This window comes from Ranitomeya imitator, chromosome 1 (assembly GCF_032444005.1).
Source record: "Ranitomeya imitator isolate aRanImi1 chromosome 1, aRanImi1.pri, whole genome shotgun sequence".
Taxonomy (NCBI): domain Eukaryota; kingdom Metazoa; phylum Chordata; class Amphibia; order Anura; family Dendrobatidae; genus Ranitomeya; species Ranitomeya imitator.
Genome location: NC_091282.1, coordinates 508,771,007 through 508,797,942, shown reverse-complemented (window position 1 = coordinate 508,797,942; position 26,936 = coordinate 508,771,007). Strand labels below are relative to the sequence as shown.

Genomic DNA, 26,936 nt, shown 5'->3' with positions numbered 1-26,936 from the left:
GAAGCCATCTATTGTCAAACTACTGTGTTTTCTCTTTTTAAATCATAATGACAACCCAAACATCCAAATGACCCTGATTAAAAGTTCACATACCCTGGTGATTTTGGCCTGATAACATGCACAGAAGTTGACAAAAATAGTATTGAATGGCTACTAAAGGTACGTCCTCAGCTGTGACCTGTATGCTTGTTATAAGTGTGTGTGCATAAAAGCTGAGTGAGTTTCTGGGATCCAAACAGTCTCTTGTATCTTTCATCAAGCCACTGACATTTCTGGATTGTGAGTCATGGGGAAAGCAAAAGAATTGTCAAGTGATCTACAGGAAAAGTTAGTTGAACTGTATAAAACAGGAAAGGGATATAAAAAGATATCCAAGGAATTGATAATGCCAGTCAGCAGTGTTCAAACTGTGATTAACAATTGGAAAATCAGGAGCTCTGTAAAAACTAAACCGTGGTCAGGTAGACAAACAAAAATGTCATCCACAACTGCCAGGAAAATTGTTCAGGATGCAAAGAAAGACTCACAAATAACATCAGCTGAAATACAGGACTTTCTGCAAACTAGCGATGTGGCTGTTTCAAGATGCACAATAAGGAGGCACTTGAAGAAAAATAGGCTGCATGGTCGAGTCACCAGAAGAAAGTCATTACTGCGCAAATTCTACAAAGAATCTCACCTACAATACGCAGAACAGCACAGAGACAAGCCTCAAAACTTCTGGAACAAGGTAATTTGGAGTGATGAGACCGAAATTCAACTTTTTGGCCACAACCATAAATGTTCAATTTGCAGAGAGAGGTCAACAAGGTCTATGATGAAAGGAATACCATTCCTACTGTAAGGCACATAGGTGGATCACTGATGTTTTGAGGATGTGTGAGCTACAAAGGCACCGGAAACTTGGTCAAAGTTGAAGAAAAGATGAATGTAGCATGTTATCAGCAAATACTGGAGGCAAATGGCACTCATCAGCCTGGAAGCTGTGCATGGAAAGTATGTGGACGTTCCAACATGACAACGATCCAAAGCACAAAGCCAAGTTGACCTGTCATTGGCTACAGCCTTTTTCGGGATCGACTCCCTTTTCTTCTCTGCACTTCTAACATAAGTGAGGTTTTGACAAAGTCCGCCCTCGGTCGAAATGTTAACCTTATTGTCCGCAACCTGTTTACGTCATAAAGCACCTGGTGATGTCTGTACGCATAAATAAAGATATACTTTGGGCATGAAAATTTATACTATTGGAGAGCGGCTGTTTTTCATGAAGATTGGCTACAGCAAAACAAAGTGAAGTTTCTGGAGTGGCCAACTCTGTCTCCTGACCTGGGGAGATCTCAAGCATGCAGTTCATGCTAGACAGTTCAAGAATTTACAGGAACTGGAGTTTTTTTGCCAAGAAGAGTGGGCAGCTTTACCATCTGAGAAAATAAAGATCCTCATCCACAATTACCACAAAAGAATTCAAGCTGTCATTAATATTAGAGGAGGCAACACATGGTATTAAGAAATGGAGTATGTGAACTTTTGATCAGGATCATTTGGATGTTTTGGGTTGTAATTATGATTTAAAAAGAAGAAACACAGTAGATTGACAATAAATGGCTTCACCCAACCATTATCCATGAGTGGAGAAAAAGTTTTGGTGTTATTTATATTTTCTGAAAAAAAGGCAAAGAAAGCAAAAATTTTACCAGGGCATGTAAACTTTTGAGCACAACTTTATCTGTGCAAGAGCAGTATATGGGCCCCTTAGTAACAAGTATTTCATTATTTGGAGGTTGAAGTGGGCCCCCTTACTTTTTGGAAGCTGTGCTGTTGTACAGTTTGTTCCAATTGAATTTTTGCCTCTGTTTCATATATATAAACATTACCTGTGTAGTATAGTGCCATAGAGAAAAAAATATGGTGGAACCCCGACTTCCTACGACTCACTAGTATGGAGTCTCATGGTCTCCCTCTTCTTATCAACAGGTTACATGTACAGGGTGGGCCATTTATATTGATACACCTAAATAAAATGGAAATGGTTGGTGATATCAACTTCCTGTTTGTGGCACATTAGAATATGGGAGGGGGAAAACTTTTCAAAATGGGTGGTGACTATGGCGGCCATTTTGAAGTCTGCCATTTTGGATCCAACTTTTTTTTCCAATGGGAAGAGGGTCATGGGACACATCAAACTTATTGAGAATTTCACAAGAAAAAAATGCTTTGCTTGGCTTTAACGTAACTTTTTTTCTTTCATGAGTTATTTAACGAAACTGTTCATGTAGGAATGCTTGGAGCTTACACTCATAATGTGGTGATGCACAATATTATGGGTGTCAGGTCTGAACATTCCTACATGAATAGTTTCCTGTAAAGTGGATTAGTCATCGTGGGCCAGTTGAATGGCCACCAATGTCTCCCCATCTGACCCCCTTAGACTTTTATCTTTGGGGTCATCTGAAGGCAATTGTTTATGCTGTGAAGATATGAGATGTGCAGCATCAGAAACAACGGATATTGGAAGCCTGTGCTAGCATTTCTTCTGTGGTGTTGCTATCAGTGTGTCAAGAGTGGGAGAAGAGGGTTGTATTGACAATCTAACACAATGGGCAGCACTTTTATAAGTGGTCATAAACTTGTAAATAACTCATGAAAAAATAAAGTTATGTTAAAACCAAGCACACCATTTTTTTGCTTTTGAAATTCTCAATAAGTAATACGTATTTGATCCCTCTGGCAAACAAGACTTAACACTTGGTGGCAAAACCCTTGTTGGCAAGTACAGCAGTCAGAAGTTATTTGTAGTTGATGATGATCTTTGCACACATGTCAGGAGGAATTTTGATCCACTCCTCTTTTGCAGATCATCTCTAAATCATTAAGATTTTGAGGCTGTCACATGGCAATTCAGAGTTTCAACTCCCTCCATAAGTTTTCTATTGGTCTGGAGACTGGCTAGGCCACGCCATGACCTTAATGTGCTTCTTTTTTGTTGCATTGGTTGTAAGTTTTGGGTCATAGTCTTGCTGAAAGACACAGCCACGGCACCTTTTTAATGTCCTGGCGGAGGGAAGGAGGTTGTCACTCAGGATTTTACGGTACATGGCTCCATCCATTCTCCCTGTGATGCATTGAATTAGTCATGTACCCTTAGCAGAGAAACACCCCCCAAAACATATTGCTTCCATTTCCATGCCTGACAGTAAGGACGGTGTTCTGTGGGTAATAGGCAGCATTTCTCTTCCTCCAAACACGGCAATTTGAGTTTATGCCGAAGACCTTAATTTTTGTCTCAACTGACCACAGCACCTTCTCCCAATTACTCACAGAAGCATCCAGGTGTTCATCGGCAAACTTAATACGGGTCTGCACATGTGCCTTCTTGAGCAGGGGGACCTTGCAGGCACTGCAGGATTTTAAACATTTACGGCGTAATGTGTTATCAATGGTTTTCTTGGTGACTGTGTTCCCAGCTGCCTGGAGATCATTAATAAGTAACCCCCGTGTAGTTTTAAGCTGATCTCTCACCTTCCTCATGATCAAGGATACCCTATGAGGTGAGATTTTGCATGGTGCCCCAGATCAATGTCAATGATAGACTGTTCATGTCTTTGTCTGTGGGCAAACTTACAAAATCAAAAAGGGATCAAATAATTATTTCCTTTACCGTATAAGACTGTTTCAAAAGCATTCAGAAAATCCTTCAGATTTTCAAAGGAAAGGTTTTCTTCTTTCCACTTTTACTATTTATTTATCCAACTAATTATTGAAGATCATTGCTCCTTTAAACAAAGCTCAAACTCCAATGATGAGGCCAGAAGAGAGGCATGTTAATGTTAATGTAGCTGTGTGCAGTTTCTACATCACAACAAGCAGCATTTTTCATTCTGAATTCAATTTTCACTACAAAGTACATAAGAAAACATCACACTCTTTCTGTAGCTGAAAAAGAAGTTCAAAGAGTGGTTCAAAGCCCATCACAATGAAGTTTTCCCTCATATCCAGCTGACAACAGATCACACTAAAATAATCCAAAAAGGCAACTAAATTACAGACTGGTCCAAAAGTGGTGAAAGTATTTGGAGCATGATGAGAGACCTCGGCGGATCATTTTAGTGAGTCAGTGAGGACAAAATTGACCTAAATACTAGAAAAACAATTTTATTTGCATATCGGACAATATAGTCATTTTACCAAGTTAATTCAACTTGCTATATAATGGGGGTGTCACCATAGAAGGGTAGATGCTGCAAGGAGGCCTTGAGCTTTGATGACTGAGGAGCTCCAAAAGATTACTCTGGTCCCAATTCAGGGGCCCTGTTACACATTTTTCCTTAGTATAGATCTAGAAATTATTCATGTGCTAAATGGTTTCTGTAAAGTTTTGAATAAATAAGTTATTGTCCTTTACACTAGGATCACATCAAAGTAAATTATCTCATTGGAGAGAATCAAGTCAATTACACTATGTTAATTAAGCTCTGATCAGAGTTTGATCACAGTGTGATTCAATTCTCTCTGATGAGAAGATGGATCTCCACTTTCTCCATTGTGTCAGTCTGTTGAAAATGCGGGTGCAGTCCAATGATTTCCACGGGCTTATTGACTTGCATAGCCGAGTAGGATGTGTTATAACCGACAATAATACGTATGGGGCAATTGGTGATGACTAAATTAATGAGTGTCCATAATACAGTCTTCATGTTTCATACCTCTAATGAAGAATCCCTAACTCAAATAATACTTCAGTGTATGAGATTTATGAACTTAGCTCAGTGTGAATTTGGTAAAGGATATTTGTGGACTCGTGCCCTTCGTTCCCACTCCATCTAGTACGGGTTTCCTCATAATTCTTACTCAGCTCAGATGATAGTGCTAAGCTCATTATTGGGACTAAAGAAGCCACATGGTGAATGGTTAGGAAATCTGACCATGCAGTCTGCACGTTTTCTTTGAGATTCTAAATAGGTGAGGAAACCTAAAGTTTATGTCTACTAATAAGCCAGATGGGCAGGTGTTTTATCATGAAAACTGTCTGCACTTTAATAATAAACTGTATTAGGTGGCCAATATATATTAAGGGGCAATTCATATAAGCTTTTTCACCAGATTTCTGGAGAAAAAAAGCTTTGAAACGTTGCAATTAAGGTTGTTCAAAAATTGCGAATTCTGGCATTTTCTTTCTTACCCCAGCTCCAACAAAGTAAGACGGTATAGGAAGTAGTGACCCTCTCTTGTCAAAATTATGGCCTTTGCTATACCACAAATCTTACTCCAGCACATATGCACCTCTCCTGATTCATTGAGAGGCACTTTCTGCTCCAAAACACCCCCTCATGAAGACAAGGGAATCGCAGGTCTTTATGAATCGCCCGCTTAGTTTCTACTTTTACCCGTGGTTTTGTCATTGCCCAGTGCACCTCCTTCCATTTTGCACAAATTCAACAACATGTATATATTTCTATTTATTAGTTAACTTACCGCACATTCGTCCTTTCAGTACAGAACCGGGCCTACAGAAAAGAACTGCTCTCCCTTCTTCCAATGAATTACTATCAGCTACAATCATTTCTGAAGAAAAGTGGAAAGAGTTGAGCGGCTCCTTACGAAGGGTCCTCTTCAACCTATTCGTTATGGTCTCTAAAGTTTTAAGTAGACGCTCTTGGTTGCTTGATTCCACAGTGTCATTTCTTCTCTCTGGCAAAGGTACACTGGCTGAAAATGCAAATGGTAATAAGGTGTAAATAGTGCTAGACATTAAGAGATCAAGGTTTCTCATGCAGAAGACTTGTTTAATATTTGGCAGGTGTCTTCAGACCATTGGTAGGAATAACAATATCCTAAAATGGTTAAACAGATGCTCACAAAGTTTAATTGAAGAGAAATTGAGCATAAAAATGTGTAGTTTAGCATATGACAAAATACCACGTGATAGCTTTTCCTTTCAAACCACTGTGAATTATGATCTCTTCTCACCAAGTCAAAGCTATAAAAGCACATTAACTGTAATGGATTTCACTCACTTACCACCTTCCTGTTTTAAAGTTTGAATAACCATATGTTTAGATTCTCTATTTCGTAAAACTTAAAATCTCCAACACTTCAAAAAGAAATACTATGTACGTTCAGTGAGGCATCTGCCTGACCTCACAATGGAAGTTGGCTCTGAAGCAGTGTAGTTTTATTGAAAAAAATAGAAAACAAAGAAAATGATATAATAATAGAACATATGCCACTGCTTTACATTAAGACTAAAGGACCTCAAAGGGATTGTGGCATGTCCAAAACACTATTTACCTACGGATAGATTAGCAATTTAATCCAGGTTTAGTGAAAGTGGCTGAATTAGGGATGAGTGAAGCTAAACTATAAGGTTTCGGGTTCATACCAGACACCTAGTGTATGGTGCCGAACCTGAAGATGGACTTTTTCACAGAAGTCCGCGTTACTGTTTGGGTTCAATGCCAAAAAAAAGTTTGTTGAAAGGTCACAGTGCAGCAAATCAACAAGTTTTAGGCTGTGGGCACGACTCTGATTGGACGGTGCAACATGTGACCCGGCCTGTATAAATGCTGGATCATGTTGGCACCACCATTGTGTTTTGACCATGGTAGGGACAGGACGCTGCACAGTGTAAAAGAAATGATTAATTTGAAAAAAATTTGCAGCCGAATGATTTACAGCTATTAGCCAGCATAAGTACATGTGGGGGTTGCCTGGTTACTAGGGAATCCCCACATGTCATCAAGCTGGCTAGCAGATGTAAATCGTTCAGCTGCGGCAAGAAAAACTAAAACTCCGAGCACTAAAAAATACTCGGAGTATTCTTTTGAAGTGTTATATACCACCATAATGTAACGCAAAGCACGTAATACTCTATGGATGACAATATAGTAAATTTTTTTACCCCCAAAAAAAGAATATGGTCACTTTGCAACAGCTATCTATTTTGCAATGGACTGCAAAACCCTAAGCCCTGCCTAGAGGCTGTATTCTGCCACTCTCACTGCTCTTGCCACTATCCCTAGGCTAAAAGCACAACAAACAGCAAAGCACAAGATTAGACTTCAGATGGACTGTTAATATGATGGTACAGCACCAGTATCAACACTAGAGGACTCTGATTAGTTAAACTGTGCACATACAGGCATGGATAACTGCTCTCTCTCTTCAATCACAACTATTCCTGAGGTGTGCAATGACATTAGTATGCCGAGCATGGCTGTCCTTTTATTGGCTGTGCAACAGGCTCAAGACATGCAGGGTGGGGATTCAAGCTTCAAATTTGAGCACCAACCAATGCTCATCGAGTGATGAGCACATCCGAGCACTGAGTTACTTGAGTGTTATCTGAGCATCCCTGAGCATGTTAGCTCATCCCAAGCTCCGACGTAATCCGTTATGGTTCCATCAATATGCAGTGATTCTCTACTGCAATCTATGTAGCGTTGCTCTGAGAATGACACTCCATAGGTCACGTCTTATAAGTGATTAAATTATTGACATTATCGCTCATGAGAGATGACGAACATAAGGCTCCATTGGTCAATCCCAGTCATGCCTCACGGGCAATGACATTACTGAAGTGAAGAGTGACGTATCGAACGTCGTTCTCAAAATGACACTCCATAAATGCTCTAGAGAATTGCTGGACCTCATAGGAACCATAATGGATTACTTGGCGCTGAGAGTATCCTTTTTTAATAATAAATGGGTGAACCAGGGAGTGTGCTGTGGAGTCTTTATTCAGATAAACCTTTTTTTCCTGTGTGTGTTTTTTATTTTTAAATGCGAGGTTAGTAATGGGGGTGTCTTATAGATGCCGCTCCATTGCTAACCCCTGGGCTTGATGCCAGTAGACATTACACAGCTGACATCAACCCTGAAAACTACTAACCTGATGGACAATGGACCAGGGCAATTGGAAAAACTGATGCTAAGGGCCCGAATTGTTGCATCTAATGAATGCAGCATTTCTGAGGTGGCTGAGAGCTGGTCTTATTAGGCTGGAAAGGGGCCAATATCCATGGACCTTCCCAGGCTATTAGTATCAGCACCTCAACTCTCTGCTTTGCCTTAACTGGTTATTAAATATAGGGAGCTCCCCACAACATTTTTTTGGGTCCCCTCATTTTTAATTACCAGCAAACGCAAAACAGACAGCTTAGGTTGATATTAATAGGCTGGGAAGGTTCATGGATATTGGCTCCTTCCCAGCGTAATAAGAAGAGCTCACAGCTGTCTGCTTTCCCTTGGCTGGCTATTAAAAATAGGGGGGACCCAACGTCATCTATGAAGATGACACTATATACAGAACTCGTATGTGTAAAATCACTGCTGATCACTGTATTACTTGTACACTGACAATATATACAGAGCTCCTGTTTATAATGTCACCAGTGATCACGGTATTACCTGTACACTATATACAGAGCTCGTTTATGTAATGTCACTGGTGATCACTGTATTACCTGTAGACTCTATACAGAGCTCCTGTGTATAATGTAACTGGTGATCACTGTATTACCTGTACACTGACACTATATACAGAGCTTCTGTGCACAATGTCACCACTGATCACTGTATTACCTGTACAATAACACTATATACAGATCTACTGTGCATAATGTCACTGGTGATCACTGTATAACCTGTACACTGAAACTATATACAGAGCTCCTGTATATAATGTCACCGGCAGTAGCGTAGCTACTGGGGGGCAGAGGGTGCGGGCGCCCCAGACCCAGTGCTCAGAGGGGGCCCACCCTTAGCTACGCTACTGTAACTGTATCGGTGTGCGCAACGCGCCGATACAGTTATATTCTGCGCCAGAGCAGGGAGAAGTGATCTCCCTGCTCTGCCGCCGGCCGCTATGGGGCCCCTGAGCAGGCGGGGGGGGGCCTGGTACCAGCAATGGGCACCCTCTGCCATCATCAGAAGATCAGCTGTACCGGCATTTAGCCGATACAGCTGATCGCACTGATGAAAGCGCTCCTTCTCCTATCATCCCCCTGTCAGTGTCTGCGTCTGACGTCGCTGACACTGACAGCGGGCGCGATGACGTCACTGCCCGGCGCCCGCTGTCAGGATATCAGCGGGAGCAGCACAGGAACCAGGAAGAAGAGAGGTGAGTATTTATTTATTTTTTAATGGGTGCTGCTGCCTTATTACAGGGTCTGACTAATGGGGGGGCTGCCTTATTACAGGGTCTGACTATCGGGGTGCTGCCTTAATACAGGGTCTGCCTATAGGGGTGCTGCCTTATTACAGGGTCTGCCTATGGGGGTGCTGCCTTATTACAGGGTCTGACTATGGGGGTCCTGCCTTATTACAGGATCTGCCAATAGGAGTGCTGCCTTATTACAGGGTCTGCCTATGAGGGCTGCCTCATTACAGGGTCTGACTATAGGGATGCTGCCTCATTACAGGGTCTGACTATGGGGGTACTGCCTTATTACAGGATCTGCCTATAGGTGTGCTGCCTTATTACAGGGTCTGACTATGGGGGTGCTGCCTTATTACAGGATCTGCCTGTAGGGGTGCTGACTTATTACAGGGTCTGCCTATAGGGGTGCTGCCTTATTAAAAGGTCTGACTATAGGGGTGCTGCCTTATTACAGGGTGTGACCTAGGGGGTGCTGCCTTATTTCAGGGTCTGCCTATGGGGGTGCTGCCTTATTACAGGGTCTGACTATAAGGGTGCTGCCTCATTACAGGGTCTGTTTATAGGGGTGCTGCCTCATTACAGGGTCTGACTGTGGGGATGCTGTCTTATTACAGGGTCTGACTAAGGGGGTGCAGCATTATTACAGGGTCTGACTATGGGGGCTGCCTTATTACAGGATCTGCCTATGGGGGTGCTGCCTTATTTCAGGGTCTGACTATGGGGGCTGCCTTATTACAGGGTCTGCCTATGGGGGTGCTGCCTCATTACAGGGTCTGACTGGGGCTGCCTTATTATAGGGTCTGACTATGGGGGTGCTGCCTTATTACAGGGGCTGCCTATGGGGGTGCTGCCTCATTACAGGGTCTGACTATGTGGGTGCTGCCTTATTACAGGGTCTGACTATGGGGGTGCTGCCTTATTACAGGGGCTGCCTATGGGGGCTGCCTTTTAACAGGGTCTGACTATGGGGGTGCTGCCTTACTACAGGGTCTGACTATTGGGGTGCTGCCTTATTACAGGGTCTGACTATGGGGGCTGCCTTATTACAGGGTCTGACTATGGCGGTGCTGCCTTATTACAGGGTCTGCCGCCTTACTACAGGGTCTGCCTATACGGTTGCTGCCTTATTACAGGGTCTAACTATGGAGATGCTGCCTTATTACAGAGTCTGACTATGGGGATGCTGCCTTATTACAGGGTCTGCCTCCTTATTACAGGGTCTGCCTATGGGGGTGCTGCCTTTTTACAGGGTCTGCCTATTGGGGTGCTGCTTTATTACAGGATGTGACTTTGGGGGTGCTGCCTTATTACAGGGTCTGACTATGGGGGTGCTGCCTTATTACAGGGTCTGACTATGGGGGTGCTGCCTCATTACAGGGTCTGACTATAGGGGTGCTGCCTGATTACAGAGTCTGACTATAGGGGTGCTGTCTCATTGCAGGGTCTGACTATGGGGTGCTGCCTTATTACAGGGTCTGATTATGGGGGTGCTGCCTTATTACAGGGGCTGCCTATGGGGGTGCTGCCTCATTACAGGGTCTGACTATGGGGGTGCTGCCTTATTACATGCTCTGACAATGGGGGTTCTGCCTTATTACAGGGGCTGCCTATGGGGGCTGCCTTTTTACAGGGTCTGACTATGGGAGTGCTGCCTTATTACAGGGTCTGACTATGGGAGTGCTGCCTTATTACAGGGTCTGACTATGGGGGCTGCCTTATTACAGGGTCTGACTATGGGGGTGCTGCCTTATTACATGCTCTGACAATGGGGGTTCTGCCTTATTACAGGGTCTGCCTATAGGGTTGCTGCCTTTTTACAGGGACTGACTATGGGGGCTGCCTTATTACAGAGTCTGACTATGGGGATGCTGCCTTATTACAGGGTCTGCCTCCTTATTACAGGGTCTGCCTATGGGGGTGCTGCCTTATACTACAGAGTCTGCCTATGGGGTACTGCCTTATTACAGGGTCTGCCTATATGGGGGTGCTGCCTTATTACAGTGTCTGCCTATGGGGGCTGCTGTATGCTATAGAGTCTGCCTATAGGGAGTGCATTATACTATATTGTGGACTATTTGCTGCATTATGCTACTGCATATGGAGGCTATCTAGGGGGCCATCAAACAGTATGGAGATTACAGTGTGGGGGTCATTATACATTGTTGGAGCCATGAAACAGCTTGGAGGCTAGTAAGGAGTCAGTATACTGTGTGGGTGCATTATACTGTGTATAAGAGAGCATCATGCTGTGTATAGGGAAGCTGTACAGGGGGGAGACTCGGGACTTTATTAAATATAAAGTGGGCACTTATTGTTATAGGGGAACTCAGGCTACTGTGGCTATCAAAGGGGCACACAGGACATTATTACTTTCTAGGGGCAAAATATTGGCACTGTTTTCTAGGGCTCTTGCACCTGGCATTACTATATTGTAGAGAGTTGCTTTAGAATTTAGAGGGCACAGAGAACCACACAGCAGGTGCAGTAATAGGGACACATATGGCAGCAGCGGCTCAGTATTGGGGTATCAGGGGCAGTAATAGGGACACATATGACAGCAGCGGCTCAGTATTGGGGTATCAGGTGCAGTAATAGGGACACATACGGCAGCAGCGGCTCAGCATTGGGGTATCAGGTGCAGTAATAGGGACACATACGCAGCAGTGGCTCAGTATTGGGTTATCAAGTGCAGTAATAGTGTCATATACGGCAGCAGTGCTCAGTATTGGGGTATGAGGGACAGCAATAGGGACACATATGGCAGCAGCGGCTCAGTATTGGGGTATCAGGTGCAGTAATAGTGTCACATACGGCAGCAGCGGCTCAGTATTGGGGTATCAGGAGCAGTAAGAGGGTCATATACGGCAGCAGTGCTCAGTATTGGGGTATGAGGGACAGTAATAGGGACACATACGGCAGCAGCGGCTCAGTATTGGGGTATCAGGGGCAGTAATAGGGACACATATGGCAGCAGGGGCTCAGTATTGAGGTATCAGGTGCAGTAATAGGGACACATACGGCAGCAGCGGCTCAGTATTGGGGTATCAGGTGCAGTAATAGGGACACAAACGGCAGCAGCGGCTCAGCATTGGGGTATCAGGTGCAGTAATAGGGACACATACGGCAGCAGCGGCTCAGTATTGGGGTATCAAGTGCAGTAATAGTGTCATATACGGCAGCAGTGCTCAGTATTGGGGTATGAGGGACAGTAATAGGGACACATATGGCAGCAGCGGCTCAGTATTGGGGTATCAGGTGCAGTAATAGTGTCACATACGGCAGCAGCGGCTCAGTATTGGGGTATCAGGAGCAGTAAGAGAGTCATATACGGCAGCAGTGCTGAGTATTGGGGTATGAGGGACAGTAATAGGGACACATATGGCAGCAGCGGCTCAGTATTGGGGTATCAGGTGCAGTAATAGTGTCACATACGGCAGCAGCGGCTCAGTATTGGGGTTTCAGGAGCAGTAAGAGGGTCATATACGGCAGCAGTGCTGAGTATTGGGGTATGAGGGACAGTAATAGGGACACATATGGCAGCAGCGGCTCAGTATTGGGGTATCAGGTGCAGTAATAGTGTCACATACGGCAGCAGCGGCTCAGTATTGGGGTATCAGGAGCAGTAAGAGGGTCATATACGGCAGCAGTGCTGAGTATTGGGGTATGAGGGACAGTAATAGGGACACATATGGCAGCAGCGGCTCAGTATTGGGGTATCAGGTGCAGTAATAGTGTCACATACGGCAGCAGCAGCTTAGTATTGGGGTATCAGGGGCAGTAATAGGGACACATACAGCAGCAGAGGCTCAGTATTGGGGTATCAGGTGCAGTAATAGGGACACATATGGCAGCAGCGGCTCAGTATTGGGGTATCAGGGGCAGTAATAGGGACACATACGGCAGCAGCGGCTCAGTATTGGGGTATCAGGTGCAGTAATAGGGACACATACGGCAGCAGTGGCTCAGTATTGGGGTCTCAGGTGCAGTAATAGGGACACATATGGCAGCAGCGGCTCAGTATTGGGGTATCAGGGGCAGTAATAGGGACACATACGGCAGCAGCGGCTCAGCATTGGGGTATCAGGTGCAGTAGTAGTGTCACATACGGCAGCAGCGGCTTATTATTGGGGTATCAGGGGCAGTAATAGGGACACATACAGCAGCAGCGGCTCAGTATTGAGGTATCAGGGGCAGTAATAGGGACACATACGGCAGCAGGGGCTCAGTATTGAGGTATCAGGTGCAGTAATAGGGACACAAACGGCAGCAGCGGCTCAGTATTGGGGTATCAGGTGCAGTAATAGGGACACATACGCAGCAGCGGCTCAGTATTGGGGTATCAAGTGCAGTAATAGTGTCATATACGGCAGCAGTGCTCAGTATTGGGGTATGAGGGACAGTAATAGGGACACATATGGCAGCAGCGGCTCAGTATTGGGGTATCAGGTGCGGTAATAGTGTCACATACGGCAGCAGCGGCTCAGTATTGGGGTATCAGGAGCAGTAAGAGGGTCATATACGGCAGCAGTGCTGAGTATTGGGGGTATGAGGGACAGTAATAGGGACACAGATGGCAGCAGTGGCTCAGTATTGGGGTATCAGGTGCAGTAATAGTGTCACATACGGCAGCAGCAGCTTAGTATTGGGGTATCAGGGGCAGTAATAGAGTCATATACGGCAGCAGTGCTCATTATTGGGGTATGAGGGACAGTAATAGGGACACATATGGCAGCAGCGGCTCAGCATTGAGGTATCAGGTGCAGTAGTGGTGTCACATACGGCAGCAGCGGCTTATTATTGGGGTATCAGGGGCAGTAATAGGGACACATACAGCAGCAGAGGCTCAGTATTGGGGTATCAGGTGCAGTAATAGGGACACATATGGCAGCAGCGGCTCAGTATTGGGGTATCAGGGGCAGTAATAGGGACACATACGGCAGCAGTGGCTCAGTATTGGGGTATCAGGTGCAGTAATAGGGACACATACGGCAGCAGTGGCTCAGTATTGGGGTATCAGGTGCAGTAATAGGGACACATACGGCAGCAGCGGCTCAGTATTGGGGTATCAGGTGCAGTAATAGGGACACATATGGCAGCAGCGGCTCAGTATTGGGGTATCAGGGGCAGTAATAGGGACACATACGGCAGCAGTGGCTCAGTATTGGGGTATCAGGTGCAGTAATAGGGACACATACGGCAGCAGTGGCTCAGTATTGGGGTATCAGGTGCAGTAATAGGGACACATATGGCAGCAGCGGCTCAGTATTGGGGTATCAGGGGCAGTAATAGGGATACATACGGCATCAACGGCTCAGTATTGGGGTATCAGGTGCAGTAATAGGGACACATACGGCAGCAGCGGCTCAGTATTGGGGTATCAGGTGCAGTAATAGGGACACATACGGCAGCAGTGGCTCAGTAATGGGGTATCAGGTGCAGTAATAGGGACACATATGGCAGCAGCGGCTCAGTATTGGGGTATCAGGTGCAGTAATAGGGACACATACGCAGCAGCGGCTCAGTATTGGGGTATCAAGTGCAGTAATAGTGTCATATACGGCAGCAGTGCTCAGTATTGGGGTATGAGGGACAGTAATAGGGACACATATGGCAGCAGCGGCTCAGTATTGGGGTATCAGGTGCAGTAATAGTGTCACATACGGCAGCAGCGGCTCAGTATTGGGGTATCAGGAGCAGTAAGAGGGTCATATACGGCAGCAGTGCTGAGTATTGGGGTATGAGGGACAGTAATAGGGACACATATGGCAGCAGCGGCTCAGTATTGGGGTATCAGGTGCAGTAATAGTGTCACATACGGCAGCAGCAGCTCAGTATTGGGGTATCAGGGGCAGTAATAGAGTCATATATGGCAGCAGTGCTCAGTATTGGGGTATGAGGGACAGTAATAGGGACACATATGGCAGCAGCGGCTCAGCATTGGGGTATCAGGTGCAGTAGTAGTGTCACATACGGCAGCAGCGGCTTATTATTGGGGTATCAGGGGCAGTAATAGGGACACATACGGCAGCAGAGGCTCAGTATTGGGGTATCAGGTGCAGTAATAGGGACACATATGGCAGCAGCGGCTCAGTATTGGGCTATCAGGGGCAGTAATAGGGACACATACGGCAGCAGCGGCTCAGTATTGGGGTATCAGGTGCAGTAATAGGGACACATACGGCAGCAGTGGCTCAGTATTGGAGTATCAGGTGCAGTAATAGGGACACATATGGCAGCAGCGGCTCAGTATTGGGGTATCAGGGGCAGTAATAGGGACACATACGGCAGCAGCGGCTCAGTATTGGGGTATCAGGTGCAGTAATAGGGACACATACGGCAGCAGTGGCTCAGTAATGGGGTATCAGGTGCAGTAATAGGGACACATATGGCAGCAGCGGCTCAGTATTGGGGTATCAGGGGCAGTAATAGGTACACATACAACAGAGGCTCAGTATTTGGGGTATCAGCAGGATGAGGAGTTTGTGCAGGTTGGGAACAGATGGTGATGGGGCTGGAATATGAGACGTGAAACATTTTTTTGTTGTAATCTCTGCAGACGAGTTGTAGCTGAAAGAAGTTGTCATGTCGGTCTGGGCCAGATGGAAAAGACGGGAAAAGTGAATGATTCCATCAGAAAGGATGTCAGCGATAAAACATTGTCTGTAACTGTGCAGTGATCTGTTATATGTTCTGTAGGGCTGGTATCTATCACTGACCATATGGTGGTAATATCCATATTGGTCTTTATATAGAGATTATCTTCAGTAACAGCGCGGTCAACTGCTGAACTTCTCCTCCACTATTAGGGCGCGTCACCGAGTTGTAATCAAGATTACCTGGTTAGGGGCCCACTCAGAAGCTGCGCCCCCCTGAACCAAAACCCTTGATATGCCTCTAGTTACCGGTGATCATTGTATTACATGTACATGGACACTGTATATGAAGTACAGACCTCCTGTGCACAATGGCAATTATGGTTATTTAGTATTGTGGTGGTAATGGTACATGGTAATGGTACATATGGTAATTAGTATTGTGTTTTTTTTATTAATGATCAGTATTGTAGTATTTGGTGACTATGTTGTGGTAATATGTGATCTGGTCATGGTTTGGCGATATTTGTTCCTTGTATGTGCTATTATTTGGTCACTATGTGGTGGTACTATATGGTCTAGACATGGTGTGGTGGTATTTGTTCCTTGTATGTAGTATTTTTCGGTCACCATGTGGTGGTAATATGTGGTCTGGTCAAGGTGTGGAGGTTTTTGTTACTTGTATATGGTATTATTTGATCACTATATGGTGGTTATATGTGGGCTGGTCATGGTGTGGCAGCATTTGGTCCTTGTTAGTGATATTATTGGTCATTTAAAAAATTGAAAAATAAATAAAAATATACCTAAATTGTATTGGATATTTTAACAAATGTTTAGTAAGTTACAGTAGAGTAGCGCCCGGCTCAAAGAGTCTATCTTGTCATAGTGGCAGAATAAAAAAATCTTTTGGCCAAAACAAAGCTGCTGGCTATGTCTGTGGTGATGGGAACTGTAAATATGTGATTGGTGATGATGTGGTGCAGAAGTGGAGTTTTTCCAAGAGCAGGCGGTGGGACTGTGGACGGTTCGAGGTGTGGAGGTGGGGCTCGAGTGGCGTCTGGGCGGACTCTCAAGGGGGCCCTGAAAATTTTGCCAGTATGAAGAGTGCTAGATACGTGTGTCAAGAACTAAGGATGCTGAGTAACATTCCCCTGTAATGTCTCAACACAGAACTGATTCATGATATGTCTAACCTAATGAAAGAAGAGATCTTCTGATTCCCATATGAAACCCTGATGTTATTGATCCAAATCTGATCCCCAGATAAGAATCTGATCTTACTGATCCTCTTTTGATCCTCATATAAGAGTCTGATCTTACTGATCCTCTTCTGATCCACAGATGAGAGTCTGATTTTATTGATCCTATTCTGATTCAAAGATAAGAGTCTGATCTTACTGATCCTCTTCTGAACCTTAGATGAGAGTCTGATCTTACTAATCCTCTTCTGATTCTCAGATAAGAGTCTGATATTTTTGACACTCTTCTGATGATCAGAAATAGTCTGATCTTACTTGATCTTCTTCTGATCCTCAGATAAGTCTGATATGATTGATCCTCTTTATGATCCTCAGATAAGAGTCTGACCTTACTGATCTTCTTCTGATCCTCAGATAAAAGTCTGACACGATTAATCCTCTTCCGCTCCTCAGATAAAAGTCTGACATGATTGATCCTCTTCTGATCCTCAGATAAGTCTGATATGATTGATCCTCTTCTGATCCTCAGATAAAAGTCTGATATGATTTATCCTCTTCTGATCCTCAGATAATAGTCTGACCTTACTAATCTTCTTCTGATCCTCAGATAAAAGTCTGATATGATTGATCCTCTTCTGATCCTCAGATAAGTCTGATATTATTGATCCTCTTCTGATGATCAGATAAAGGCCTGATATGATTGCTACTCTTCTGATCCTCAGATAAGACATTTGAATTTTTAATTCAATTAATTACAAAATCGATTTTTCAACAATTCCAAAAGCCCCTTGTAAACATTAAACCAATATTGGCCGAATCAGCCGGTATCGATTGCTTTGATTTCAGACTGCAGATCATTTTGTATTCAGGAGATAAGTCATTTCTCGTAGAGAACACTGGAGTGTTCAGCGAAACGAGTGCTTATATGTATTGCGGACCGTCCGAGATGGCTACCGGCTGTAAGTGGCCTTTACAGTTTAACCCATGGAAAACCCCTTTAGTTATCTCTCCTTACAAAAATGCCAGTAGCCGGGTGCACACAATTAAGCTTCTTCTAGCCTTTAGGAAATGTAAAACTACCAGTTATAAATTATTGGCCTTAGGCCGATCTAAGATAACACTCGGGTATTTTTTATATTCATCCTGACAATTTATAAGCCTCATATTGTACAACCTGGTCTAGGACTGCAGGAGCTGGCTGTAATAACAGCACTCCTCTGATTTTTTAGTAAACTGCCATGAAAACATGTACCCATATCAGCAGAATTTGTAATAAAATGTCCAAACATGAGTGGCTTACCTGAAATATTAAATACAAACTTGACTTTCTGATCAGTTGCAGGAATATTCACCCTTTTATGTCTTTTCACGCGTAGGTGTAATGGGGTGTCAGTAATGGACTTTTCACCTAGATCATCCTCTGTTACATCAAAAACATCATCATAAGAGTAATCCAATCTGTTAGCAGCCCCCCAGCCACCGGGTCCTGGAAATGGTTAAAATAATGACATTTATCTTTTGCTTTTTTTCATTTCAGTGGGTAATCGGTCATCAGGTTTTCGCTATGTAATCTGATAGAAGCATGATAGAGGGCCAGAGACCCTGATTCCATCGATGTATCATTTAGTGGTCTGCTTAATGTTGTTTTGAAAAAAATCACTGTTTTTTCAGTTGCACATATAGCAGTTCTGTGAATACTGAGCCTCGCCTTCACCACTGATTGACAGATTGCACTGTGCATAGGCAGAAAGATGCTAGTCAGTGACTGGGAACAAGTTTAAGCAGAGAAATATGACTACATGGCATGACCCAACTATGATAATCAGTATGATAATCTGCTCGAAAAACACTAATTTTATTGAAACTACACAAAAAAGTCCAGTAAGTGATATACTGCTGGAATCAGGGTCACTATTCCTACATCATTCTGCTCTCATTTTAAATAGTATAAATCAGCTGACCTATTCCTTTGAAAGAAGAATTTTTTAAATTAAAGTATAGAATTTGACATTCATAAACTATGAATTAACTAAAAATGATCAAATTGTTAATATTTCAGTTACCTATGGCAAATCCATTCTCATAATCATAATTGTATTCAAGGCACAGTCGCTGGTACTGGTCTTCTAGCCGGCAATCAATGTCATCGACATCATTACAGAAAGACGGAACCTGTAAATAAATACCAGCCTATTAAGCACTGCGCCAACTAATGTAAGTCACCTCTACAGTATATAACCCAAACACAATGCTTATTTTATCTAAAAGTACAGAAAATATTGTGATTCATTTCATCTTATAAATTCCATAGAAAAAAAGGCCAGTTAAACCCATAAACAAACCTTGAACACTTACATATAAAAATATCATTAAAGTTTACTCCAGAATTTCTGGACCTTTAGGTGATTTAAATTAAACCTGAGTTTGAGATCATACTTTAAGAACACCAAATAAACAGAATTCTATATCAATTGGCACAATTTTACCAGAATTTTCCAAATTCATAATTTGGACTCTGCATTCTTAGGCTATGTGCACACATTGCGGATTGTGAAGCGGATCTGCAGCGTTTCTGGACGCGTGAAATTGCATCAAATCTGCAGTGTAGTGCACAGCCAATGTTTGTCGATGTGAAATGGACATTTGGTGTGCACATGCTGCAGAAAAAAACAAGGGCAATTGCAGCGTTTTTTTTTCCCGCAGCATGTCAATTCTTTTTGAGGATCTGCAGCATTTCTGCACCCATTGACTTCCATTGTGTCAGGGCAATCCGCAGCAAAACTGCAGGTTTAAAAAAGATCTGCAGATTTGCTGCATATGTGCCTGCGAGAAACGCTGCAGATCGGGAGGGGGAAGACTGTGTGTGTGCGGAGAAGATGTGCGAGGCTGTGTGCAGGGCTGTGTGTGGGTGTTTGCGTGTATTTGAGTGTGTGTACATGGATGTGCGGGGCTGTGTGTGTGCGGGGCTGTGTGTGTGCATGGGTGTGCAGGGCTGTGTGTGTCTGTGTTTATGTGCAAGGGTGTGCGGGGTTGTATGTGTCTGTGTTTGTGTGCATGGGTGTGCGGGGCTGTTCGGGGCTCTCTGTGTGTGCAGGGCTGTATGTGTGTGTGTGCGGGGCTGTGTGTGTGCGTGCAGTTCTATGTGAAGGCGGGTGTCATCCGATGGGACTACTAATCCCATCCAGCTATGCCTGCAACAGTGACAAGTAGCCGGATGATGGGACAGCAGTAGTCCCATCATCCGGCTACAGTGCTCAAGTGTAAAAAAAAAACCACATGCACACATACAGTACATACATATAGACATACAGTACATACAACATACAGTACATACTCACCAATCACCTAGTCCCCAAAGCCCTCGATCATCTGTAAAAAAATTAAATAATAAACCAACAATATACTCCCTGATCCTATGTATTCCGTAAAATAGTGTCCCACGATGATCTCCTGTTGAGAGCTGTCACATAGACAGATGCGACCGCTCTCCAGGGTCTCCAGTGATACAATGACAGAAGGTATCCATCCGCACAGTATCCCTCCACCTTGAGTACAGTATAGTTCATACTGTCACTTGCGGCACCGCTGCATGGGAAAATTCTCACGCAGCGTTGCCGTAAAGTGAGTGCCTGAACTCAGGTAACCTCTTCAGTGATGCATTGCAGGAGCCATTGTCTCCAGTCAGTGTGTCACTGGAGGCCTATAGACCTGTCACATCAGGAGATGTGACAGCTCTGTAGGGGCGATTGTTGTGGGACAGTTATTATTAAATGGATTGCATCGGACCAGGGAGTATTTGTGTTGGTTTATTAGTTTATTTTTTTTTCCGGAAGATCGAGGGCATCACATGGATTGGCAGAACAATAAAGAATGCAAAACTGTGTGGTGTTTTATTTCATTAAAATACTTTTTTCTGGCTGTGTATTTATTTAACAAATTAACAACTATAGGATTAGTAATGGATAGGTGTCTTATTGACGCCTGGCCATTACTAAGCTGGCTTGATGTGACTTACAAATCAAAGGTGGGATCAACCCCCAACTATTACCCCATATGCCACCGCTACAGGTCAGTGGGAAGAGAGGGTAAGTGTCGGAAATGGCGCATCTTACAGATGCGCCAGTTCTGGGGCAGCTGTGAGCTGGTGTTTGTAACAGGGGGGCCAATATCCATGGCCCCTTCCTAGGCTATGAATATCAGCCCACAGCTGTCTGCATAGCCTTTTCTGGCTGTTAATTATAGGGGGACCCCACATTGTTTTTTTTTTTTTTTTGAGGTCTCCCTATTTTAAAAGCCAGTAAAGGCTAAATATACAGCTGCAGGCTGACATTCATAGCCTGGGAAGATCCATGGATATTAACCTCTTCACAGGCTACACACATCGGCACCCAGTCGCTGGCTTTCTCTTTCTAGCGCAGAAAATTGCGCGGGAGCCAACGTCATTTTCTTTTCAATTTTTTTTTATAAATTATACAGATATTGTGTTTAAGGCCGGGGTCACACTTGTGAGAAATTCGCACGAGTCTCGTCTCTCAATACCTGGCAATGCCGCTGGCACTCAGGACCAGAGTGTGCGGCTGCAATGTATTTCTATGCAGCTAAAAGCTCCGGTCCCGAGTGCTGGGGGCAGTGCAGGGTATTGAGGTGCGAGGCGAGACTCGTGCGAGTTTCTCACAAGTGTGACCCCATCCTAATCCAGATTTTGTGTGTGTGTCTTTATTTAACTCTTTATGTACCATTTTATTATGTTTATTACTAAATATCGGGCTTGGTATTATCTATCTATCTATCTATCGATAGATAGATATATCGATAGATATATCGATAGATAGATAGATAGAAATCCAAAAACACAAAAGCAGCACACCATTGTTTGTGAAATCAGCCCATGACAGCGATATTTTGGTCGTAAGAAGTGAACCTTTTTCAAGCAATTTTCACTTCTTTGGACCGAAACGTCGCTGTCATGGGCTCAATAAAATAGCTCTTATTTCACAAACAATGGTGTGCTGCTCCTGTTTTTGGATTCCTACATTTAAGGTTCGGTCTTTCCCTTTGGGAGCTTTTCTGCACCAGGACTTTTTTCTTGTCTTTTGTGCTGCTCTGCTTTATTTTTACATATAGATAGATAAATAGATAGATACAGTTAGGGCCAGAAATATTTGGACAGTGACACAAGTTTTGTTATTTTAGCTGTTTACAAAAACATGTTCAGAAATACAATTATATATATAATATGGGCTGAAAGTGCACACTCCCAGCTGCAATATGATAGTTTCCACATCCAAATCGGAGAAAGGGTTTAGGAATCATAGCTCTGTAATGCATAGCGTCCTCTTTTTCAAGGGACCAAAAGTAATTGGACAATGGACTCTAAGGGCTGCAATTAACTCTGAAGGCGTCTCCCTCGTTAACCTGTAATCAATGAAGTAGTTAAAAGGTCAGGGGTGGATTCCAGGTGTGTGGTTTTGCATTTGGAAGCTGTTGCTGTGAGCAGACAACATGCGGTCAAAGGAACTCTCAATTGAGGTGAAGCAGAACATCCTGAGGCTGAAAAAAAAGAAAATATCCATCAGAGAGATAGCAGACATGCTTGGAGTAGCAAAATCAACAGTTGGGTACATTCTGATAAAAAAGGAATTGACTGGTGAGCTTGAGAACTCAAAAAGGCCTGGGCGTCCACGGATGACAACAGTGGTGGATGATCACCGCATACTTAATTTGGTGAAGAAGAACCCGTTCACAACATCAACTGAAGTCCAGAACACTCTCAGTGAAGTAGGTGTATCTGTCTCTAAGTCAACAGTAAAGAGAAGACTCCATGACAGTAAATACAAAGGGTTCACATCTAGATGCAAACCATTCATCAATACCAAAAACAGACAGGCCAGAGTTAAATTTGCAGAAAAACACCTCAAGAAGCCAGCTCAGTTCTGGAAAAGTATTCTATGGACAGATGAGACAAAGATCAACCTGTACCAGAATGATGGGAAGAAAAAAGTTTGGAGAAGAAAGGGAACGGCACATGATCCAAGGCACACCACATCCTCTGTAAAACATGGTGGAGGCAACGTGATGGCATGGGCATGCATGGCTTTCAATGGCACTGGGTCACTTGTGTTTATTGATGACATAAGAGCAGACAAGAGTAGCCGGATGAATTCTGAAGTGTACCGGGATATACTTTCAGCCCAGATTCAGCCAAATGCTGCAAAGTTGATTGGACGGCGCTTCATAGTACAGATGGACAATGACCCCAAGCATACAGCCAAAGCTACCCAGGAGTTCATGAGTGCCAAAAAGTGGAACATTCTGCAATGGCCAAGTCAATCTCCAGATCTAAACCCAATTAAGCATGCATTTCACTTGCTCAAATCCAGACTTAAGACGGAAAGACCCACAAACAAGCAAGACCTGAAGGCTGCGGCTGTAAAGGCCTGGCAAAGCATTAAGAAGGAGGAAACCCAGCGTTTGGTGATGTCCATGGGTTCCAGACTTAAGGCAGTGATTGCCTCCAAAGGATTTGCAACAAAATATTGAAAATAAAAATATTTTGTTTGGGTTATGTTTATTTGTCCAATTACTTTTGACCTCCTAAAATGTGGAGTGTTTGTAAAGAAATGTGTACAATTCCTACATTTTCTATCAGATATTTTTGTTCAACCCTTCAAATTAAACGTTACAATCTGCACTTGAATTCTGTTGTAGAGGTTTCATTTCAAATCCAATGTGGTGGCATGCAGAGCCCAATTCGCGAAAATTGTGTCACTGTCCAAATATTTCTGGCCCTAACTGTAGATAGATAGATAGATAGATCTATAGATCTATCTATCTATTGATCTACCTAGAGATATATCTATCCATCTATCTATAGATATATCTATCTATTATCTATCTAGTATCTATCCATCTATCTATAGATATATATATCTATTATCTATAGATCTATCTATCTATCTATCTATCCAATATCTACTTATCTACCTATCTATCTATAGATCTTTCTATCTATTATCTATCTATAGATTTATCTATTATCTATCTATCTATCTATCTATCTATCTATCTATCTATCTATCTATCTATCTATCTATCTAACCATAGATCTATCTATCTATCTATCTATCTATTATCTATCGACAGATAGATAGATAGATAGATAGATAGATAGATAGATAGATAGATAGATAGATAGATAGATACTGTAGACAGACCGTGTTGTGAGGGCGAAATGTTGCACCACTTAGTGCTGGATTAAAGTCCACAATTTTTCTTGAACTCGAGTGCTGCCTGATTTTTTTCTATTTTTTTTTCTATCTATCTATCTATCTATCTATCTATCTATCTATCTATCTATCTATCTATCATCTATCTATAAATGTATCTATTATATATCTATAGATCTATCTATCTATCTCTCTATCTATCTATCTATCTATCTATCTATCTATCTATTATCGATAGATAGATAGATAGATAGACAGATAGATAGATACTGTAGACAAAGACCGTGTTTTGAGGGCGAAACGTTGCACCACTTAGTGCTGGAGTGCTGCCTGATTTTTTCTATTTTTTTTCTATCTATCTATCTATCTATCTCTATTGTAGTGTAGTGACCAATGTTACAGCCAGGGGGCGCTGTGTGTGCGCTGCAAGATGCACTTTGAGGCATAATTGTGATCAGACAAAGTCCGGCAGGAGTGTAAATGGCCGGTGTGTGTGTTACAGAGGAAGACACTCTGCGCTGTCAGTCTGAAGTTAAGTTGGTGTACTGGGATCTGTAGTCCCACATGTAAATGTGTAGTTCTAATGGGAGATTGGCAGGGCTAGTTGTGTGAGATGGGCGGGACAAACTAGCCACACACACCCACACTCCCACACAGGGGAGTGGTTACAGGTGTGTAATGTGACCAGGGTGTGGGTCACATGTTCCTGTGTTTGGATCTGAATGGTCCAACTGCAAGGCCCTGGAAGCCTGTGTTGGAAGTCCTGGAGAATAGGATTCCTGAAGAGCACAAGGCAGGGCTCTGGACCTGGCACATGCCATTGTGTGAAATGGTCTGATAACCATAGGTAATGCTGATCGGCATCAGTGAGAACGTCTGAAGGTTACCTCTGTGGAGGAGAGGAATCGGAGAACCTGTGCGGCACCAACAGGTAACGGAAAGGGATCAGTGTTATGCTGTCCGGGGTCAGAGGAAAGAGACATTCTGTATGGGGCACCTCTGAGACCAAGAGGTGTCCAGGAACCTGTGAAGGTCGCCCACAGGTAACGGACAGGCATCCGTGTGTTATGCTAACCGGGGTCAGTGACGGACTGTGGTGAAGTTGAATATATACAGACGTGTTCAAGCTGTTACCAAGTTCTGAGGATGTGGTTTATGCTGATGTGAAATAAACCTAGAGATTGTGTTTTATAAGAAATCCGTGCCTGAGTGCATTAATCCCGTGCCAAGTGAGTGTCCCCCAAGACACGTAGTGGTGAAACACTACACTATCTATTTATCTCATATCTATCTACCTATCTATCTATCTATCTACCTATCTATCTATCTATCTATAGCATATCTACCTATCTATCTGTCTATAGAACTATCTATCTATCTATCTATCCATCTATCTGTGTGTGTAAACATTTTTCTTCAATGGAGTATGTAAAAGAAGAGGTTGGACAAGAAATGACATCACAATTCTTTTTTTTTTGTTCAATAATAGATCTTTATTTAGCTTTCAAAAATGCATACAAATCCGCATGGAAAAAATATATGAAAATCCGCATCAAAAACGCATCAAATCTGTGCGGATTTTTACCTGCGTTTTCTGCCAAGAGATGCAGAATCTGCGCAGAAAATTCCACAGGCAAATCTGCAACATGCGCACACGGTAGAGTCTGAAAATGGGTCCAATGTATTAGCTTGGCTAATCCTGGATGATAAATTTGATGTACCATTATTCAATTAAATGTACTTGGTTTCTTTTATGCCCTTAAAATTGTGGTGCATTATGGAATATTTTCTCTATCGCTTTTCTTCTAAAAACCCCCCCAAAAAACGCTATTTGTTGGTTGAGCCACAAAAAGTTTCTAAGACACATAACAGGTCTAAACCGTGATGTGACACAAAGTGCTAAATTTTGCCATATTTTCACCAAGGTTCCATACAAACAGAATAGTAACAGGAGGGAGGAGCTCTGCCTTTAGCTCCTCCTTTTCTCCCATCTCCTCTCCATAGAATCTTATCAGCACCAACTGTCATCTCTTATCTCCATCATGTAACAATCTGTCTTCACTGAATACAGATTTTCCCCGTGATTTCAGAATTTTGAGAGTAAATGATCAACCCTGGAGGAGGAGAAAGAAGCAGATTTCTCTGATAATATATGTTACAAAGTTTTTATTTTCATGAGTACCATTGATTAATGAAATAAAAAATAAATGATGGCTACTCATTACAGTTACTCACGCTCCTGTAGAATCTTCACTTAGTTTTTCACATATTTTAAAAAAAGAACTTTATTCAAGTTGCCAGAAACGTAAGTACTTGTAATTATATTTCACTTTGTGTGACATAACACGTAACAGTAATTTCCCTAATTGCCATGTACTGAATTAAATGCAAGCTAAATTATTTTGTTTAGGCAGTGTTTAATGCATTTATCCCCATGATATTATGTGACTAGTAGTTGAAGGAGTTGTCTCAGCAAAAACATAGCTAGAATGTGCTATTAATGTCTGAGCAGTGAACATTCTCATGAACTAGGGGTTGATTACAAAGTTTGAGGTTGTCAACCTTCAGAAAAAAAGCTTCTTTAGTTAGGAAAATAGGCTGAGTATTAGGCCGGGATCACACATGCGAGAAACATGTCCGTGTCTCGCATGTGAAATCCAAGCTCTGGCGCCGCCACTCCAGAGCGGAGCGTGCGGCTCCATGTGTTGCTATGCGGCCGCACGCTCCGCTCTGGAGTGCCGGCGCCAGAGCATGGATT

General features: G+C 43.2%; 1 protein-coding gene across 1 annotated transcript in view; it reads right to left on the bottom strand.

The window, feature by feature from the left end:
• The window catches only part of SVEP1 (sushi, von Willebrand factor type A, EGF and pentraxin domain containing 1), a 505,032-nt gene that overhangs the window by 278,883 nt on the left and 199,213 nt on the right, over nucleotides 1–26,936 (bottom strand). The window contains exons 14-16 of the mRNA XM_069766556.1: nucleotides 19,016–19,124; nucleotides 18,253–18,438; nucleotides 5,473–5,706 (exon numbers count right to left, since the gene is read on the bottom strand). Of these exons, the coding sequence (XP_069622657.1) occupies nucleotides 5,473–5,706; nucleotides 18,253–18,438; nucleotides 19,016–19,124 (529 nt within the window). The remainder of the gene's footprint in view (nucleotides 1–5,472; nucleotides 5,707–18,252; nucleotides 18,439–19,015; nucleotides 19,125–26,936) is intronic.